The sequence below is a fragment of the Anastrepha ludens genome, chromosome X (assembly GCF_028408465.1).
Source record: "Anastrepha ludens isolate Willacy chromosome X, idAnaLude1.1, whole genome shotgun sequence".
Lineage (NCBI taxonomy): Eukaryota > Metazoa > Arthropoda > Insecta > Diptera > Tephritidae > Anastrepha > Anastrepha ludens.
Window position 1 is genome coordinate 3,017,449 of NC_071503.1, and position 18,964 is coordinate 3,036,412.

The 18,964-nt window shown below is 42.6% G+C and overlaps 1 protein-coding gene across 6 annotated transcripts in view; it reads left to right on the forward strand.

Moving 5' to 3' along the window:
- Nucleotides 1-18,964, forward strand: part of LOC128869257 (adapter molecule Crk) — a 149,734-nt gene that overhangs the window by 80,347 nt on the left and 50,423 nt on the right. For 5 of the 6 annotated variants that reach the window (XM_054111793.1, XM_054111791.1, XM_054111790.1 and 2 more), the window contains one exon: nucleotides 8,409-8,482. In XM_054111793.1, coding sequence (XP_053967768.1) covers nucleotides 8,451-8,482 — 32 coding nt within the window. In that variant the 5' untranslated portion in view covers nucleotides 8,409-8,450. Of the gene's footprint in view, nucleotides 1-8,406; nucleotides 8,488-18,964 lie in introns of those variants that run through there. The other variant, XM_054111796.1, reaches the window with a different exon arrangement.

Sequence of the window (18,964 nt, forward strand, 5' to 3'; positions counted from 1 at the left end):
GGCATCGACCGCAGGGACAGTACCTTAGAATGTGAAGGTATAGCTATCCGGTCAGGCGATGCCGAGCTCGAAATATTTAATATTTACATACCCCTGTCACCTGCTGCCCGGCAGGATATCACCCTGATATAGGTGCGCTCATCAGAGGTGAAAACCGATTGGTTGTAGGTGACTTTAATGCGCATCACGATCTTTGGCATTCAAGCCTGCCAAATGATCGTAGGGGACAGCAACTGGCAGAGCAGATAGACGACTCGACATTCAGCACAGTGAACGACGACGCCCCCACCAGGGTAGTGGGTAATTGCAGCAGCTCGCCTGACATAACAATTGCTAGCGCTGCTCTGATAAATAGCATAACCTGGCGACCTATGCTATCGCTTGCATCAAACCACTTGCCCATTATCGTCTCGATTAAGAGACCTGCCGACTTCGTTTCCGCGAATCACCGGTCCTATGTTAACTTTGAAAAAGCTAATTGGGCCGGCTTCACGGATTTCACCGAGGACACCTTCGCCGCTCTTCCCATCCCCACTGATGTGCGCGTAGGCGAGCGCGCATTCCGCAAGGTGCTCACAGCTGCTGCGGCTCGCTTCATTCCAGCTGGAAGTTATAAAGACATTCGTCCTCATTTCCCAGCCGAAGCAGCCAGTTTAGCAAACGAGCGTGACCACCTACGCCAGGCCGATCCCGGGGATCCCCGCATAAGGGATCTCAATTTGGAGATCCGGCAACTGGTAAATCAGCATAAGCGGACTAAATGGGTTGAGCACCTGAAGACCTGCAACCTCACCTCTGGGGTGAGTAAGCTCTGGTCCACCGTAAGGTCCCTGTCGAACTCGACGAAGCACAACGACAAGGTGGCTATCACCTTCAACGGTTGCACTTCGTCGGACCCGAAGAGATGCGCGAGCTATTTTAGCCGGCTTTACATATTGCATCCTCCGGGCGACAGAACCAAACGTCGTGCTACCAGAAGGCTGCACAAACTGACGAACGACAGTGCGCCACTTACTTTCTCCGATGATGAGATTCAGGGGGCCATCAACAAGTCGAAATCATCGAAAGCCATTGGCCCTGATAGATTAAACGCGCTGATGCTGAAGCATCTTAGACCCCTGGGAGTAGGATTCCTCACAAGGGTTTTCAATCTGTCCATGGCCACTCTCATCATCCCTGACAAGTGGAAAGCAGGGAGAGTGGTCCCACTACTGAAACCTGGGAAACCCGCCAACCAAGGGGAGTCTTATCGGCCGATAACTCTCCTTTCCCCAGTAGTGAAGACACTTAAAGCCCTCCTACTCCCACTCTACACGAAACACCTGGCCCCAGCTCCACATCAGCACGGATTCCGACGAGTGCACAGCACCACCACTGCACTCACCGTCATAAACGCCCAGATAAATCGCGGGCTTAACCAAAACCGCCCCTGCGAGAGGACTGTCCTAGTAACGTTGGACTTGAAAAAGGCTTTAGATATAGTCAGCCATTCCACGCTACTAGATGACATTTATCAGTCGACACTCCCGCCAGGACTGAAGAGGTGGTCCGCGAACTATCTGAGCGGTCGGCACACGTCAGTGATATTTCGAGATCAAACTTCAAAGCAGAGAAAGATTAAGCAAGGCGTACCACAGGGTGGTGTCCTTTCTCCCTTGCTGTTCAATTTCTACATCTCGAAGCTCTCCCAACCACCAGCGGAAGTTTCCCTGATCTCATACGCTGGCGACTGCACGATCATGGCGTCGGGCAATGACATCGATGGCCTGTGTTCCAAAGTGAACAACTACCTCACCGACCTTTCTCGCTTTTTCACTGCGAGGAATCTCCAACTTTCCCCCACCAAGTCCACGGCGACCCTCTTCACCACCTGGACAAAGGAGGTCAAGCTGTCCCTTAAGGTAAAAGTCGATGATACACCAATTCCGACGGTAAATAACCCCAAAATTTTGGGTGTAACCTTTGACAGCTTGCTCTCCTTCTCTGCGCATACAACCGCAATTGCCACAAAAGTCCAAAATCGCAACAAGGTCTTCAAATCGCTGGCCGGCAGCACTTGGGGCAAAGACAAAGAACTGTTGCTTTCGACATTTAAGGCAATTGGCCGGCCGGTTCTTAACTATGCTGCGCCTGTCTGGTCGCCTGGAACTAGTGATTCGCAGTGGACAAAGCTACAGACTTGTCAAAATACCGCCATTCGCACAGCGACCGGGTGCCTCCTGATGTCACCCATCCAACACCTTCATAATGAGGCACAAATGCTCCCAGTTGTGGAGCACAACAAATTGCTCAGCAAGCAGTTCCTGCTCGGATGTTACCGTAGGGCTCATCCCTGCAGACACCTGCTTGAGCCCGAGCCGCCTCCCAGGCACGTCAGGAGACACCTCCTAGACTACGCTGGCGAAATCCAGGACAAGACTGACCGTAATCTACTGGACCGGACAGTATTTAGACAGTCTATAAACGACATTCACCGGGAGACCGTTACCACCTTCATGAACTCCCGTCCTGTGAATGCCCTAATCGGAGTCCAACCACCACCTATTGCAGACGAAGAGCTCCAGCTTCCTCGTGAGACCCGTGTAACACTGGCACAACTACGTTCTGGATACTGTAGCAGGTTAAACTCCTACATATCCAGAATCGACCCCGACATACCAAACACATGTCCGGCATGTGAAGGTACCCCGCACGACACTAACCACCTCTTCACATGCCCCCTCAAACCGACTCATCTAACCCCCCTCTCCCTCTGGACCCAACCTGTCGAAACAGCATGTTTCCTGGGCCTACCCCTAGATGAGCTAGACGAAGACGACCGATGATATGCCTACACTGACAAGGCTACCTATGCTGTTAACAACAACAACAACAGTTTTTGACAGTAACAAACCCTCTGACCATCTGGAATTAGCAAACTCAGATATTATTAATGCTTTCCTCGAATTTCAAATCTTAGCTAAACTAAATATATAAAACTAATGTTACTTTCATCCGATCTTTTTTCAATACTTAATGTAAATTATCTCTGAAACTGCCTTATAAGTAAAAATCTCGAGCCGAAGGCTTTAGTGGCCAGCGTTCCTGTTAAATAGTGTATTGGTTATTTATAACTATTACTCTTACATATGAATAAAATAAAAATAAATAATTATTCTCTTCTGTTTTTAATTATGCAATACTTTCGACTTGTTCGACTTGATTACGACAATAATTGTCAGCATAACTGATTAATACATTACGCTAATGTATGTGTGAAAGTAGAAGAAAAATATTCGTCACGCGTGTCTATGAATTGGCTAGCTTTGGTTTAAAGCGTAAATTTACAACTTGCGACAGAAATTACCCTGTTACCATTTACTAAGCTTTGTCTAGATTTCCGGCTCATTAAACGTTTGTTTTTTCATAACAGCGTAAAACCGTTCCACAATTTTTTTGGGTCAGAAAAAGAAACAAATATTTGATGCATTCGGTTAAGTAAATATGTGAAGAGAGGTTTAGTGTTGTGATGGGATTTTTTACATCCTCGACAAAAGTTTTGTGTGTGGGAATCCGGTCTGGATAAGTAGGGATTGCTACTGCAGGGATATTCCTTGCTGTCCGTAATCGCACAGCCAATCCTAGTGGGAACGATTATGGATGTGTTCTTTCCCTCTGGTGGTTGGGGTAGTTTCGATATATAAAAGTGGAAAAGCAACTCTGCGGAGCACCTTGCTTTACCTTCCTCTGTTTAGAGATTTGGTGCCTATAGATCACTGACATAATGTCATCTAGTAGCTGACTGTGTCGAAAACCTTCTTCAAGTTCAACGCTACTAGGAAAGTCCTCTCGCAGGGATTATTTTGGTTAAGCCCGCGGTTTATCTGGGTGTTTATGGTGGTGAATGCACTCTTCGGAAGCCATGCTGGTGTGAGCCTGGGATCAGATGTCTCGTAAAGAGTGGGAGTAGAAGGGCTTCAAGAGTCTTCACTACTGGAGAAAGGAGAGTTATCGGACGATAAGACTCCCCTTGGTTGGCGGGTTTCCCAGGTTTCAGTAGTGGTACCACTCTCCCTGATTTCCACTCGTCAGGAATAATGGGAGTGGCCATAGACAGATTGAAAGCCCTTGTGAGATATCCACCTATTCGTCTACGGCGGCCGAAGTTACAAAACCAAGAAATAAATAGCAAGAATCCTTACTTCAACATTCACATAACGGCAAGTACAAATTGCAACAACATGTAAATATAGCAACCAGAAAGTCGCCATACAGTTTTTTTGATAATAGCGTTACTTTATTAGGATTTTTTCGTTTTTGCACACTTCTCATTATTTGTCATTATAATTGATCGGTTGGCGAACTCAGTAGCACATTTTATTTAAAAGTGGTAATAATGGAAAGCAAAGGAAAAGAAATTAGTGCATCAGAAAGATAAATAATTATATAATTGTGGAAAGATGGAAATAGTTTCCGAAATATTGGGAAATCTCTGTTCATTGCGTAGTAATCACTTACAAGAAACCCGGGATTTTAACATCTAAGCCCAAGGTGTGGACGTCCAAGAATACCATCGGTCCAAGAAGAGCGCAGTATATTCAGTATGGTAAAAGTTAAGCCCAGAATTAATCATCAAAAATTGTTGAAAACGTAAACCAAAAATTAAAAAAAAAAAAAACTGTTGGAAACTGCTAGAAAAGTTTTACATAACATAGTAGAGTCGCCTGAAGAAAGCCGTTTATTTCACTTATGAACAGACGAAAGCTCGTTCAATTTGCTAAAAATTATATAAATAAGCCTCAACACTTTCGGAAGCATGTAATGTTTTCAGACGAAGGTAATTTTGTATTTTTGGGGTAAGAGGTCGTCAAATCGTCTGGCGCAAATCAGGCACTGCTCTTGAGAAAAAAAGTCTTGTTGGTATAGTTGCTGTTGTTGTAGCAGCAATATTAACGCCGCCAGTGTAATGTAAATCACCGCTCGTCTTCGTCTAGCTCATGAAACGGCAGGCCCAGGAAACTTGCTGTTTCGACAGGTTGGGTGGGGCTGATGAGCATGTGAAAATGTGGTTAGTATCGGGCACGGTGCCTTCACCTGCCGGACATATGTTTGGTTTGTCGGGGTCAATTCTGGATAAGTGGGAGTTTAACCTGCTACAATATCCAGAACATAGCTCTGCAGAGGTTAGGCGGGTATCTCGGGGTAGCAGTATACTTTGCCCTCTCAGTGTAGTGTACATCACCGGTCGTCTTCGTCTAACTCATCTAACGGTAGGCCCAGAAAACTTGTAGTTTCGACAAGTAGGGTCCAGAGGGAGAGGGGTGTCAGATAAGTGGGTTTGATGGAGCATGTGAAAAGGTGCTTAGTATCGGGCTGGGTGCCTTCACATGCCGGACATGTGTTTGGTATGTCGGGGTCAATTCTGGATAAGTAGGAATTTAACCTGTTACAGTATCCAAAACGTAAATGTGCCAATGTTACGCGCGTCTCACGGGGAAGTTGGAGCTCTTCAACTGCTGAAGGTGGTGGTTGGACTCCGATTACGGCATTAGGGGATCGGGAATATAAGAAGGTGGTAAGGGTCTCCCGATGAATGCCGTTAATTTTTTGTCTGTAAACTGTCCGATCCAGTAATTGTCGGTCTGTTTTGTCCTGGATCTCGTCGGCGTAAGTGCTGCCGACAAGCGATTTGAGGACCTTGTTACGATTTAGAACTTTAGTGGCAATAGCGGATAGCTGGAGCTCCTAATCTGCTTTGGGTGATGGTTGGACTCCGATTACGGGATTCGGGGGTCGGGAACATAAGAAAGTGGTAAAGGTCTGCCGATGAATGCTGTTTATTGTCTGTCCAAACTCTGTCTGGTACAGTAGTTGTCGGTTCACTTTGTCCTGGATCTCGTCAGCGTAGTTGAGGAGGTGCCTCCTGACGTGCCTGGGAAGCGGCACAGGCTCAAGTGGGTGGCTACATGTGTGAAACTTACGATAGCACCCAATCAGAAACTCTTTGCTGAGTACTTTGTTGTGCTCCTTCAATGGGAGCATCTGTGCCTCGTTCTGAAGTTGGTGAAGAGATGACATCAGGAGGCAACCGGTCGCTGTCCGAATAGCAGTTTTGGTAAGTCTGAAGCTTTCTCCGCTGCGTGTCACTAGTTCCAGGCGACCAGACAGGCGCAGCGTAATTTAGAACCGGCCGGCCAATTGCCTTAATTGTCGATAGCAACATTTTTTTGGGGGTTGCTTGCAATCGTAATTGTTGTGTCATCGATTCTGACCTTGAGTTGCTGTTTGACCAACTTTGTCCAGGTGGAGAAGAGGGTCGCCGTGGACTTCCTGGAAAACGTTGTAGATTTCTCGCAATGAAAAAGCGAGAAACATTGGTAATGTAATCGTTTATTTTGGCGCACAGGCCATTAATATCGTATCGCACGCCATTACCGTGCAGTCGTCAGCGTGGGAGACCAGTAAGTCTCCCTCTGGTGGCTGGGGTAGCTTCTATATATAGAAGTTGAAAAGCAAAGGTGAAAGGGTAGCACTCTGCGGAACACCTTGCTTTATCTTCCCCTGTTTAGAGATTTGGTGCCTAAAGATCAGTGAAATAATGTCATCTAGTAGCTGACTGATTTTGGTTAAGCCCGCGGTTTATCTGGGTGTTTATGGTGGTGAATGCACTCTTCGGAAGCCATGCTCGTGTGAGGCTGGGGTCAGATGTTTCGTAAAGAATGGGAGTAGAAGGGCTTCACTTCTGGGGAAAGGAGAGTTATCGGGCGATAAGAGTCCCCTTGGTTGGCGGGTTTCCCAGGTTTCAGTAGTGGTACCACTCTCCCTGATTTCCACTTGTGAGGAATAATGGGAGTGGCCATAGACAGATTAAAACCTTTGTGAGATACCATACTCCCAATGGGCCCAAGTTTTTCAGCATCAACATGGTAAGTCCCTCAGCGCTAATGGCTTTTGATGTTTTTGTTTTGTTGATGACCCCCGAAAGTGGCGCATTGTCATTTGGCGGAACGACGCTGGGATCTTTCGGCCGGAGGATGCAGTATGAATTGCCGGCTAAAACAGCTCGCGCATCTGTTCGGGTTCTAAAAAGTGCAATCGTTGAAGGTGATATCAACCTTATCGTTGTGCTTCGTCGGGTTCGACAGGCACCTTCCCATGACAGCTGGTTTTACGTTACCTGAATGACTCGAGTTTTTCCCGACCAGGGGCTGCGACCCCAGTAAACTAGCCCTGTCTAGTGCACCGTATCTTGTTACAGTCGAACACTGCGGTGGGGGAGTTATCGTGTGGGGATGATTGGGGGCAAGTGGTATGGGTCAATTGGAATTTATTGAATCAACAATGGATGAATGGGGGTATTTGAACATATTAAAAAGAAATTTGAAACAGAGTGGAAAAAATCTTGGCTTATCAAGAACGTTTTGGTTCAAATAAGATAGCGGTACTAAGCACACAGCCGAGATCTTGTACAACGCTTCAAAACACCCCCACAATCTCCCGATCCCTATCCAATTGAGCATCTGTGCGATCTTCTAGAGAATCGAATTCAACAGCATGTAGTAACAAGTAATGAGGCTTTGCAAAGTGTTATGCAGGCAGAACAGTACAACACACGAAACAAAGAAGTTAGCAAACTCAATGCCAAATTGATTGAGTGAAGTCCTAAAAGGTCGTGGTTATCCACCAAATTAAATTTTTTTTTCTATATTATTTATAAAGCATTTTCCAATTATTTTAGAACTGTACGCAGACTTCTTGGTTGCTATATTTACATGTTGCTGCAATTACTTGCGGTTATGTAAATAAATTAAATATGTTTTCAATAACAAATGTGTATTATGTTTTTAATCAATTTAAATATATTTGTCATGGACCTTATGGGTTATGTGTATGTATTGTTATTTCTTATTACTCGTGCTATTTATCTGTTCTGTATGTGAAATTTGCGAACAAAAAAAGAAACAAAATGAGTAATTCCCAAGAATATTCGGTAAATATATTTATTTAGTTTTAAATAAAATCGGCGGTAAATATATTGTTCAAATACAAAAATAATAAAATATGAGTACCTATTGTATAGTATGTTTTTGCCTTCCACGTAATTCACCAAGCTACCTAGCGTTGCTTTGCCTGCCACTTGTAAAAGAATAGAGCGAGTCACGGTAACGCTCGCCATTTACTGTAAGCGCGGAAGAAGAAGAAGACTCACCACTTTGGAAATAGGTTTTCAATATTTCCCAAATTTGTTAAAGCGTATAGCGTTCCATTTCGTAAATGTCAAACCTTTAAGTAAATTATGAACCCATTTGACATGTCATTTGTGTTACCATTCTCAAAAAAATAGGTGGTTCAAAAAGCAAACGCTATATGGCCCACCCTGTACTATCTACAAAGTAATAAGCCTAATACTATTTATTATTATATTGCAGTAATACATACAGTAATTAAAGTGCCACCGAGATAAATCAATAATGGATACGTTCGATGTATCGAATCGAAACAGGTAAGGTAATACAGAAACTAATACTATTAACCTAATAATAAATTACTTATTCTGAATGCAAATATATGTATATAGCTTATTAAAAATTTTACTGACCATATAGATTTTTGCGCACCCTCCCTTGCGAAATTTTTCTAAAATTATTGAAATTTACTGCAGAGGCAATACTTTTACTTTGCCATAATAATTGCGGTCATAACTACACTTGTGCGCGGATGTATTATAATTTTGTTCACTTCATGGTTGTATGTAACAGCATAAAGAGATCGAAATAGATGTAATCATTTACATATCAAAATGCGCTGTCTGTCCGTGCACACGGTGACTTGAGAAAATTCAATCTATTTCAATGAATCTTGCTTCACATATTACTCTATGTCCAATTTCTATTAAAATTTCGGAAAGTGGATAGTGCCCATGACCGGGCAAAAGCACGGATCTCGATAGCGACGTAGTAAAACTTAAGGATACGCAGATGAGGTTGTAATTATATTTAGAGACAAGTTTAAAAACACCCTTTGCGACATAATGCAAAGAGCTTGAAACTTGACGAATATATGATGCAATGAAGGCTCTCATGGTTTGCAAACGTTTGGTGGGAAAATCATGGTGTTGTAGAACAAGAATCTTGAGATGCATCACAATTAGGCCAATGATAACATATCGAGCATAATTTGAGACGAAGTTCAGGATTGGACTGGATGACAAAGTGAACTGGAGTAGACTTGTACTTGAAAGGAAACTCAAAGAGTGTACTCTGCACTGATATAAAGATGGCTCGAAGGCACTAGAAGAAACAGGCGCTAGAATATATGGATCCAAAACAAAGTGGTTGTTGTTGTTGTTGTTGTAGTTTTAACAGCATGGAACTAGTGATCCGCATTGGACAAAGCTTCGGACATGTCAAAATACCGCCATTCGGACAGCGACCGGGTGCCTCCTGATGTCACCCATCCAACATCTACACAACGAGGCACAAATGCTCCCAGTTGCGGAGCACAACAAATTGCTCAGCAAGCAGTTCCTGCTGGGGTGTTACCGTAGGTTTCACCCCTGCAGACACCTGCTTGAGCCTGAGCCGCCTCCCAGGCACGTCAGGAGACACCTCCTTGACTACGCTGACGAACTACAGGACAAAACTGACCGAAACCTACTGGACCGGACAGTATTTAGACAGTCAATAAACGACATTCACCGGGAGACCGTTACCACCTTCATGAACTCCCGTCCCGTGAATGCCGTAATCGGAGTCCAACCACCACCTACTGCAGATGAAGAGCTCCAGCTTCCCCGTGAGACTCGTGTAACATTGGCACAATTACGTTCTGGATATTGTAGCAGGTTAAACTCCTACTTATCCAGAATTGACCCCGACATACCAAACACATGTCCGGCATGTGAAGGTACCCCGCACGACACTAACCACCTCTTCACATGCCCCCTCAAACCGACTCATCTAACCCCCCTCTCCCTCTGGACCCAACCTGTCGAAACAGCATGTTTCCTGGGCCTACCCTTAGATGAGCTAGACGAAGACGACCGATGATATACTTACACTGACAGGGCTAACTATGCTGTTAAAAAAAACCAAGTGGTCTGTGCCGATGGGTAATTTTACCAGCATTTTCTAGGCGGAAGTGTAGGTTACCTTTTTATGGGAAGAAATCAACTTATACAAAACGCTCCGGAATGAGTGACTGTAGACTTCAATACACCTTCCTCTCGAATGTGACGCTATAACTCATCATTCCGTTTCATCAAACGAAAGAAACGCCCATACAATCATCCCAACCCTGCTCTATCTTAGGTTCATTGAGGAAACTAGGTTTGGATGAGGTAGATGAGTAGAGCGCAAAAAAGACCATAAGATCGAAATGAAAGATCGTTCATTCACAGCACTGTGGCCTGAAAGATCTATTGTGTCCCCTTAATGGCTTCATAGTATTTCTCTTAATAAATTTTAGTATTCGCCGTATTTTATTGAGTTTTATTTCCTCCTCTGGCAAAATAGGTTTATGTTTGTCCGGCTTATATATCACTGCGGGGCTCGATGGGAGCTCATTGCTGGCCGTTTCATAAATCTGCCTTGAGAGTCTGCAAGTTCCAATGGTGTATATTCCCAGGTTAGTAAGATGATGACTCAATCTACAATGCTCTTTTAGATATTTTTATCTAATACCACACAACCTTTAATTCGGCTATGTTATGTAGCTGTCATTGGTTTTGACTGCGATAAGCCCGGTAGATTGTCCCAGTATGGTCTTCTTTGCTTTTTCTCTACTTTCTGAATAAAAGAGAAGAAGTTCCCCTTTCCGAGGCCACGAAATGGCTTTGGGCCTATATACGGGGAAGCCGCCCATTTCTTGGCCAACTTATTTCCCATTTTGTTCCCAGTAATTCTTATGTGCCGTGGAACCCATGGGATACCTTCCTGATTGTGCTGGCCTGAGATATTCATCTTATCAAGACATTCCACCACCAATTTTGATGTAATCTGGAAAGAGAGAAAGAGCCCTGCTGCTTGAATATCATTCTTCCAAGTACAAAGGTTAGGGACAGGTTTATGAATTTTTGGAGTAGTGCCGCAAAGATGGCATCAGGTGGTGTCGTACATATTTCATTGGCAATAATCTATTCATTTCTGTTAACTCTTCACAGGGTTTCAGAATGTTCTATTCCTACCGTCATAGTGGAGCCTGCAAATTGTATCTCAAGAATTAGTCTAACTTTGCCATCTACACTTGTGGTGTATTCGGACTTGTCTCCGATTCTGTTTCAATAATGGAACAAGAATGTAATGAACGAATAAATAAATTAAATGGGTTTTCCGATATACATATATGATATTTATATTGTGTTATTAACCAATTTAAAATTATTTGTGAAGTGTTCGCAGACTTCATGGGCGTGTTCCTAAAAATTAGATATTTACTAATAAAAAAGAGATATCTACTACGTTTTCGCAGAATGTGCATTATATATAATATATAAATGTAAGACTGAAACTATTTATTTATTTATTATTATTTAGCCAAATGAACAAATGAAAATTTTACTGACTAAAAAACAAAACATATTAATACTAACGGCTATTATCTTTTTAAAAAGTTGGTTTAAACAGCTGACGCACGTTTCGTGTTTTGTTTCACTGTCAAACATCTTCAGTTTGGTCTATAATTTAACCACGAATTGTCTTACAAACGAACAACGTTTGGATATCATTGAATTTTATTATAAATATGCGTGTTCTGTTAAGAAAGTTTATCGCGCGCTTCTTCCATTTTATGGTCAGCTTAATCGACGCACTGAAGCGGCTATTTGAGCTATTGTGACAAAATTTAGAACCAAATTTATATTATTGAACATCAAACCACCAACACGCTTACGTAGAGTGCGAACAGAAGAAAATATCGCAGCTGTATCGGCCAGTGTTAATAATGACCGTCAATTATCGATTCGTCGCCGTTCGCAGCAATTGGGTCTCTGTTACTCAACAACGTGGAACATTTTGCGAAATATTGAGGTGTGAAGCCTTTCAAAATACAGCTGGTGTAAGAATTGAAGCCGAACAACCTACCGCAACGCAGAATTTTTGGTGATCCACTTTTTTATCGAAAAATTGTGTTCAGCGACGAAGCTCATTTTTGGATTAATGGGTACGTAAATAAGCAGAATTGTCGATTTTGGAGTGAAGATCAGCCAGAAGAATTGCAAGGGTTTCCAATGTATCCAGAAAAGATCACAATTTTGGTGCGGTTTATGGGCTGGAGGTTTCGTGGGACCGTACTTCCTACCGTTGCAATTAAGCTTCCTACATATATGAAGGATATATGCTTTCTCTAAAGAAAGCGAAGCACTAGACCCTAGCGACCATGATTCAACTTCAGCAAGTACATTGTTAAATATAGATAGACAGATTTAACGTCAGAAACTTTTCTGTATACTATAACATCATCCTCATAGATCTGGTGTTCCATTTCTTTATATTTTGTTCGCATTCGGCTAATAAAGGGTGATTTTTTAAGAGCAATAGGAAAGTTTTTCCAAACAACACACGTAAGATTCAGAAAAATGCATGAAATTTGTATTTAAATCGATAGTACAGTCCATATAATTTAATGTTTGAAGATTATTTCATGTAAATATTGACCGCGACTGCGCTTCAAATGGTCAATCCGCTTAGTCCAATTTTGACATACTCTTTCCAATGTTTCGGCTGGTATCTCTCATATAAATGCTTTAATGTTGTCTTCCAATTCGTTAATTGAAGCAGGCTTGTCTGAATAGACATGAGCTTTAACATGGCCCCACAAAAAATAATCTAAAGGCGTTATATCGCACGATCTGGGTGGCCAATTGACAGGTCCCGAACGTGAAATAAAATGTTCACCGAACTTGCCTCTCAACAAGTCCATTGTTACGCGTGCTGTGTGACATGTGGCACCGTCTTGCTGAAACCCCATGTCATGCAAGTCAAGCTCTTGCATTTTGGGCAAAAAAAAATTGGATATCATTTCACGGTAGCGCTCAACATTCACAGTTACGTTACAATTCGCAGCATCTTTGAAGAAGTACGGTCCAATGATACCTCCAGCCCATAAACTGCACCAAACTGTGACCTTTTCTGGATACATTGATAGCTCTTGCAATTATTTTGGCTGATCTTCACTCCAAAATCGACAATTCTGCTTATTTACGTACCTATTGGTCCAAAAATGAGCTAGATAATAGCTAAAAAATAACCCGTTATAATCAAATACAATGATAAAGTGGCTGAAAGGGTGAGCCTTGCGGCATGTCATTAGAGAGTTTTAATTGAAAGTTATCATTTTCTGGCCGATTTTCCATTTCCTAAGCTGTCGAGTAATAATATGAGCTCCAATTCTGTGGAAAGCTCTGTGAATGTCAAGGGATAGTACTGAAACGTGGTTTTTACAAGACAAAGCATTACATACGAAATCGTCGAATTGGATTAAAGCGTCTTACTGGCCTCGTCCTCTTTTGTAGGCGACTTGATTCGATGATATGCATTTGTTTCGCTGAGCGTACCACATCAAGCGACTGGCAACGATCTTTTCTAAAATTTTTCCTATATACACGCAAGGAGGGAAATCGGTCTGTAGTTAGCCTTTTCATCGAAGATTTGTGTGGTTTAAGAATAAGTATGACACAAGACGCTTTCCAAAATTAGGGTATACCTATACCAGTATCGAATATTTTATTGTAGAGCTTGACCAACCGAAGCTTAAGACTTTTAGGCGTGTGTTTGATAATACGGTAAGAAATTTATCTTGACCCGGTTATTTGCCTTTAACGATGGATTCAACGAACTCGAATTCAGTGAGTGAGTAGCTGGTTTCTACTTGCCTAGCGAAAATGAAAGGTGGTGAATATAGTGAGAACTATAGGATAGTGTGGAAGTTTTAGTAGTTTGAAACTGTGCGTTGAATGAATTGTCTGAGCTTGATTCCGAATAGTACTTTGTAAATAACTCGGCAATTTCGGATGGATTAGTTATCAGTGGTGTATTCCAAGGTCCTAAGCTGGAACAAAGGGCAACAAGGTTTCTCGATTCGGGTCGGTTATGTGTAAAAGCTTTCACTTCACTCCAGCTCAAGTTGTTCGAGCGGATTTACAATTCTAGAAGTCGTCTCCTGTTAGTTGCTGATCTACCTCGTCTACGACCATCATAAGGTTTGGAGTCAATGGCAGTTCTTGTTTAGTTCCTGCATCCTGTGCGGAGACCTCCAACTCCTTTTCGTATGCCAACGAGCATGGTTGTTTGTTGAGTGTTGTTTCATAAATTCGCGTTTGAGACAACGTTCGGCCAGATTATTTTCAATATTCTCCTCAGACAACAATTTATGAAGACATGCAGTGCATTACTGTCAGGAGTTCAGACACTCTCGGACGAAGATTTTCAAATTCGTGCATTTTGAAATATGTATATGAAGCATTTCAGACTGGCTTAAGCGAACCAAATGCCGCTGATGCTTTTTTGATGCGATTTTGTATTTCTTCACCTAAACCGTCTAATGCCGCCGTAATATTAATACGCATATCTTTGGTTTTTGAGATTTTAAGCTCTTAGCCAGCTTTCGCTGCTACCTCTTGCACTGTTTGCAGTTTGGATGCCGTATCTTCGTAAGCATGACTGAGATTTCGTCCGCGTAGTCAAGGTCCGTTAATCGGCGCTGCAGACTCCAGGTGATTCCTCCTCCAAAATTAGTGGTGGCTCGTCTGGGGCCTTACATTCGGCACTTTGACGCTTAGCTTCAGGTTCGTCTTTCCTCGCCTTTTTAATGAGGTCTTTCAAATGTTGAATTCTAAGAAATTTTTGGTCCTCAATTAACGTTTGCGGAATGAAACGAGCACATACCTTTCGTAAGGCCAGAAGATAAGATGAAAAGCAATAAATCGATGTTTTGGAGGTATATTTAACTCCAATAACTTTAACGCCATAAACTTTTTTCATCAATTCAAATGTTTTGGTAAACGTTCTACACCGATTTTGAAAGAAAATTTGATATTAGCTCTTTGTTCGAAACTCATTTTTGTACCGATGACACAAACATACTGACACTTTAGACGCAATAACTTCGCTTCCACCGAATGTCTCCAAGCTTTCACTGGAAGTCAGCTAGGGACGTAACTTCCAACGCTTTACCTCAGTAAAAGGATGGCGCCACCAAAAACATTTTTATGACGCCAGTCTTGTTTATTTTGGACTTCACCTTCTATATACAATATAATGGGCGCTTACTATCTTTTTAGGCATTTGACCTCCTCCTATTGTGCAATGCATGCAAATCCAACACAAACACGCTGTAAAATGTGGATGTGACATGGGTTTGGTGATTGCGCTTAAACACGCTAGCGGCAAACACCAAAGAACTAAGTTGCAATGTAGACGTTATATTAATGTGTTATTGAGAGAAATCGTCTTAGTGTGTTATCAGTACAAAATCTAATTTGCTCTTAACGACATTATTTTGATAATACTTAATTACGTACCTTCGAACGACTATGTAAGTAATAATGCATACTGTAACTTTTATTATTATTATTATACTAGCAAACCCGGCCCGCTTCGCTGGGCACACTAAAATAGAATAGATATGGTTTAGAACAGAAAAGATATGGTTTTCATATTATTTATTTCTTTATTCTCATACTATTTATTTATTTATTCAATACCACGTTTTGGTCTCTATCTCGAGACCCTAGTCACGGAGCGGCATGAAAAATACTCTGAACTAAAGCATTCACCAACAGCTTCCATTTGATACCCATATTGAACATACACATCCGAAGGTTACCTGAGTCCACGTTTTGACCTATATCTCGAGACCCCTGTCACGGAGCGGCATGAAAAATACTCTGAACTAAAGCATTCACCAACAGCTTCAATTTGATATCCATATTGTACAAACACATTCTAGGCTCCATGTTTTGGTCTCTATCTCGAGACCCTAGTCACGGAGCGGCATGAAAAATACTCTGAACTAAAGCATTCACTAACAGCTTCCATTTGATACCCATATTGTACATACACATCCGAAGGTTACCCGGGTCCACGTTTTGACCTATATCTCGAGACCCTAGTCACGGAGCGGCATGAAAAATACACTGCACTAAAGCATTCACCAACAGCTTCCAATTGATATCCATATTGTACAAACACATTCTAAGGTCCACGTGTTGGTCTCTATCTCGAGGCCCTAGTCACGGAGCGGCATGAAAACTGCTCTGTACTAAAGCTTTCACCAACTGCTTCCATTTGATACCCATATTGTATATACACATCCGAAGGTTACCCGGGTCCACGTGTTGGTCTCTATCTCGAGGCCCTAGACACGGAGCGGCATGAAGACTACTCTGTACTAAAGCTTTCACCAACAGCTTCCATTTGATACCCATATTGTACATACACATCCGAAGGTTACCCGGGTCCACGTTTTGACCTATCTCTCGAGACCCTAGTCACGGAGCGGCATGAAAAATACTCTGTACTAAAGCATTCACCAACAGCTTCGAATTGATATCCATATTGTACAAACACATTCTAGGGTACACGTGTTGGTCTCTATCTCGAGGCCCTAGTCACGGAGCGGCATGAAAAATACTCTGAACTAAAGCATTCACCAACAGCTTCCAATTGATATCCATATTGTACAAACACATTCTAGGGTCCAAGTGTTGGTCTCTATCTCGAGGCCCTAGTCACGGAGCGGCATGAAAAATACTCTGAACTAAAGCATTCACCAACAGCTTCCAATTGATATCCATATTGTACAAACACATTCTAGGGTCCACGTGTTGGTCTCTATCTCGAGGCCCTAGTCACGGAGCGGCATGGAAAATACTCTGAACTAAAGCATTCACCAACAGCTTCAATTTGATATCCATATTGTACAAACACATTCTAGGCTCCACGTTTTGGTCTCTATCTCGAGGCCCTAGTCACGGAGCGGCATGAAAAATACTGTGAACTAAAGCATTCACTAACAGCTTCCATTTGATACCCATATTGTACAAACACATTCTAGGCTCCACGTTTTGGTCTCTATCTCGAGGCCCTAGTCACGGAACGGTATGAAAAATACTCTATACTATAGAAATCATCAACAGCTTCCATTTGCTACCCATACTGTACATATACGTCCGAAGGTTACCCGGGTCCACGTTTTTACCTATATCTCGAGACCCTATCTACCAATAGGTATTCAAACTATACGGAAACCATCTTCAATACCTACTTAACAATGTGTGTAAGTTTGGTTTAATTCGGTTTAAAGACACGGCGGGTCCACGTTTTGGCATATATTTCGAGACCCTAGTCATCAATAGGTATGAAAATTACCCCACATTAAAGCACTTATCGACAGCTTTCATTTGATGCCCATATTGCACATCCACAACCAAAGGTTACCCGGGCCCACGTTTTGAGCTATATCTCGAGACCCCAGTCACGGAGCGGCATGAGAAATACTCTGTACTAAAGCATTCACCAACAGCTTTCAATTGATATCCATATTGTACAAACACATTCTAGGGTCCACGTGTTGGTCTCTATCTCGGGACCCTAGTCACGGAGCGGCATGGAAAATACTCTGAACTAAAGCATTCACCAACAGCTTCCATTTGATACCCATATTGTATATACACATCCGAAGGTTACCCGGGTCCACGTTTTGACCTATATCTCGAGACCCCAGTCACGGAGCGGCATGAGAAATACTCTGTACTAAAGCATTCACCAACAGCTTCCAATTGATATCCATATTGTACAAACACATTCTAGGGTCCACGTGTGGGTCTCTATCTCGGGACCCTAGTCACGGAGCCGCATGAAAAATACTCGGAACTAAAGCATTCACCAACAGCTTCCATTTGATACCCATATTGTATATACACATCCGAAGGTTACCCGGGCCCACGTTTTGACCTATATCTCGAGACCCCAGTCTCGGAGCGGCATGAAAAATACTCTGTACTAAAGCATTCACCAACAGCTTCAATTTGATATTCATATTGTACAAACACATTCTAGGGTCCACGTTTTGGTCTCTATCTCGAGACCCTAGTCACGGAGCGGCATGAAAAATACTCTGTACTAAAGCATTCACCAACAGCTTTCAATTGATATCCATATTGTACAAACACATTCTAGGGTCCACGTGTTGGTCTCTATCTCGGGACCCTAGTCACGGAGCCGCATGAAAAATACTCGGAACTAAAGCATTCACCAACAGCTTCCATTTGATACCCATATTGTATATACACATCCGAAGGTTACCTGAGTCCACGTTTTGACCTATATCTCGAGACCCCTGTCACGGAGCGGCATGAAAAATACTCTGAACTAAAGCATTCACCAACAGCTTCAATTTGATATCCATATTGTACAAACACATTCTAGGCTCCATGTTTTGGTCTCTATCTCGAGACCCTAGTCACGGAGCGGCATGAAAAATACTCTGTACTAAAGCATTCACCAACAGCTTTCAATTGATATCCATATTGTACAAACACATTCTAGGGTCCACGTGTTGGTCTCTATCTCGGGACCCTAGTCACGGAGCGGCATGGAAAATACTCTGAACTAAAGCATTCACCAACAGCTTCCAATTGATATCCATATTGTACAAACACATTCTAGGGTCCACGTGTGGGTCTCTATTTCGGGACCCTAGTCACGGAGCCGCATGAAAAATACTCGGAACTAAAGCATTCACCAACAGCTTCCATTTGATACCCATATTGTATATACACATCCGAAGGTTACCCGGGCCCACGTTCTGACCTATATCTCGAGACCCCAGTCTCGGAGCGGCATGAAAAATACTCTGTACTAAAGCATTCACCAACAGCTTCAATTTGATATTCATATTGTACAAACACATTCTAGGGTCCACGTGTTGGTCTCTATCTCGGGACCCTAGTCACGGAGCGGCATGGAAAATACTCTGAACTAAAGCA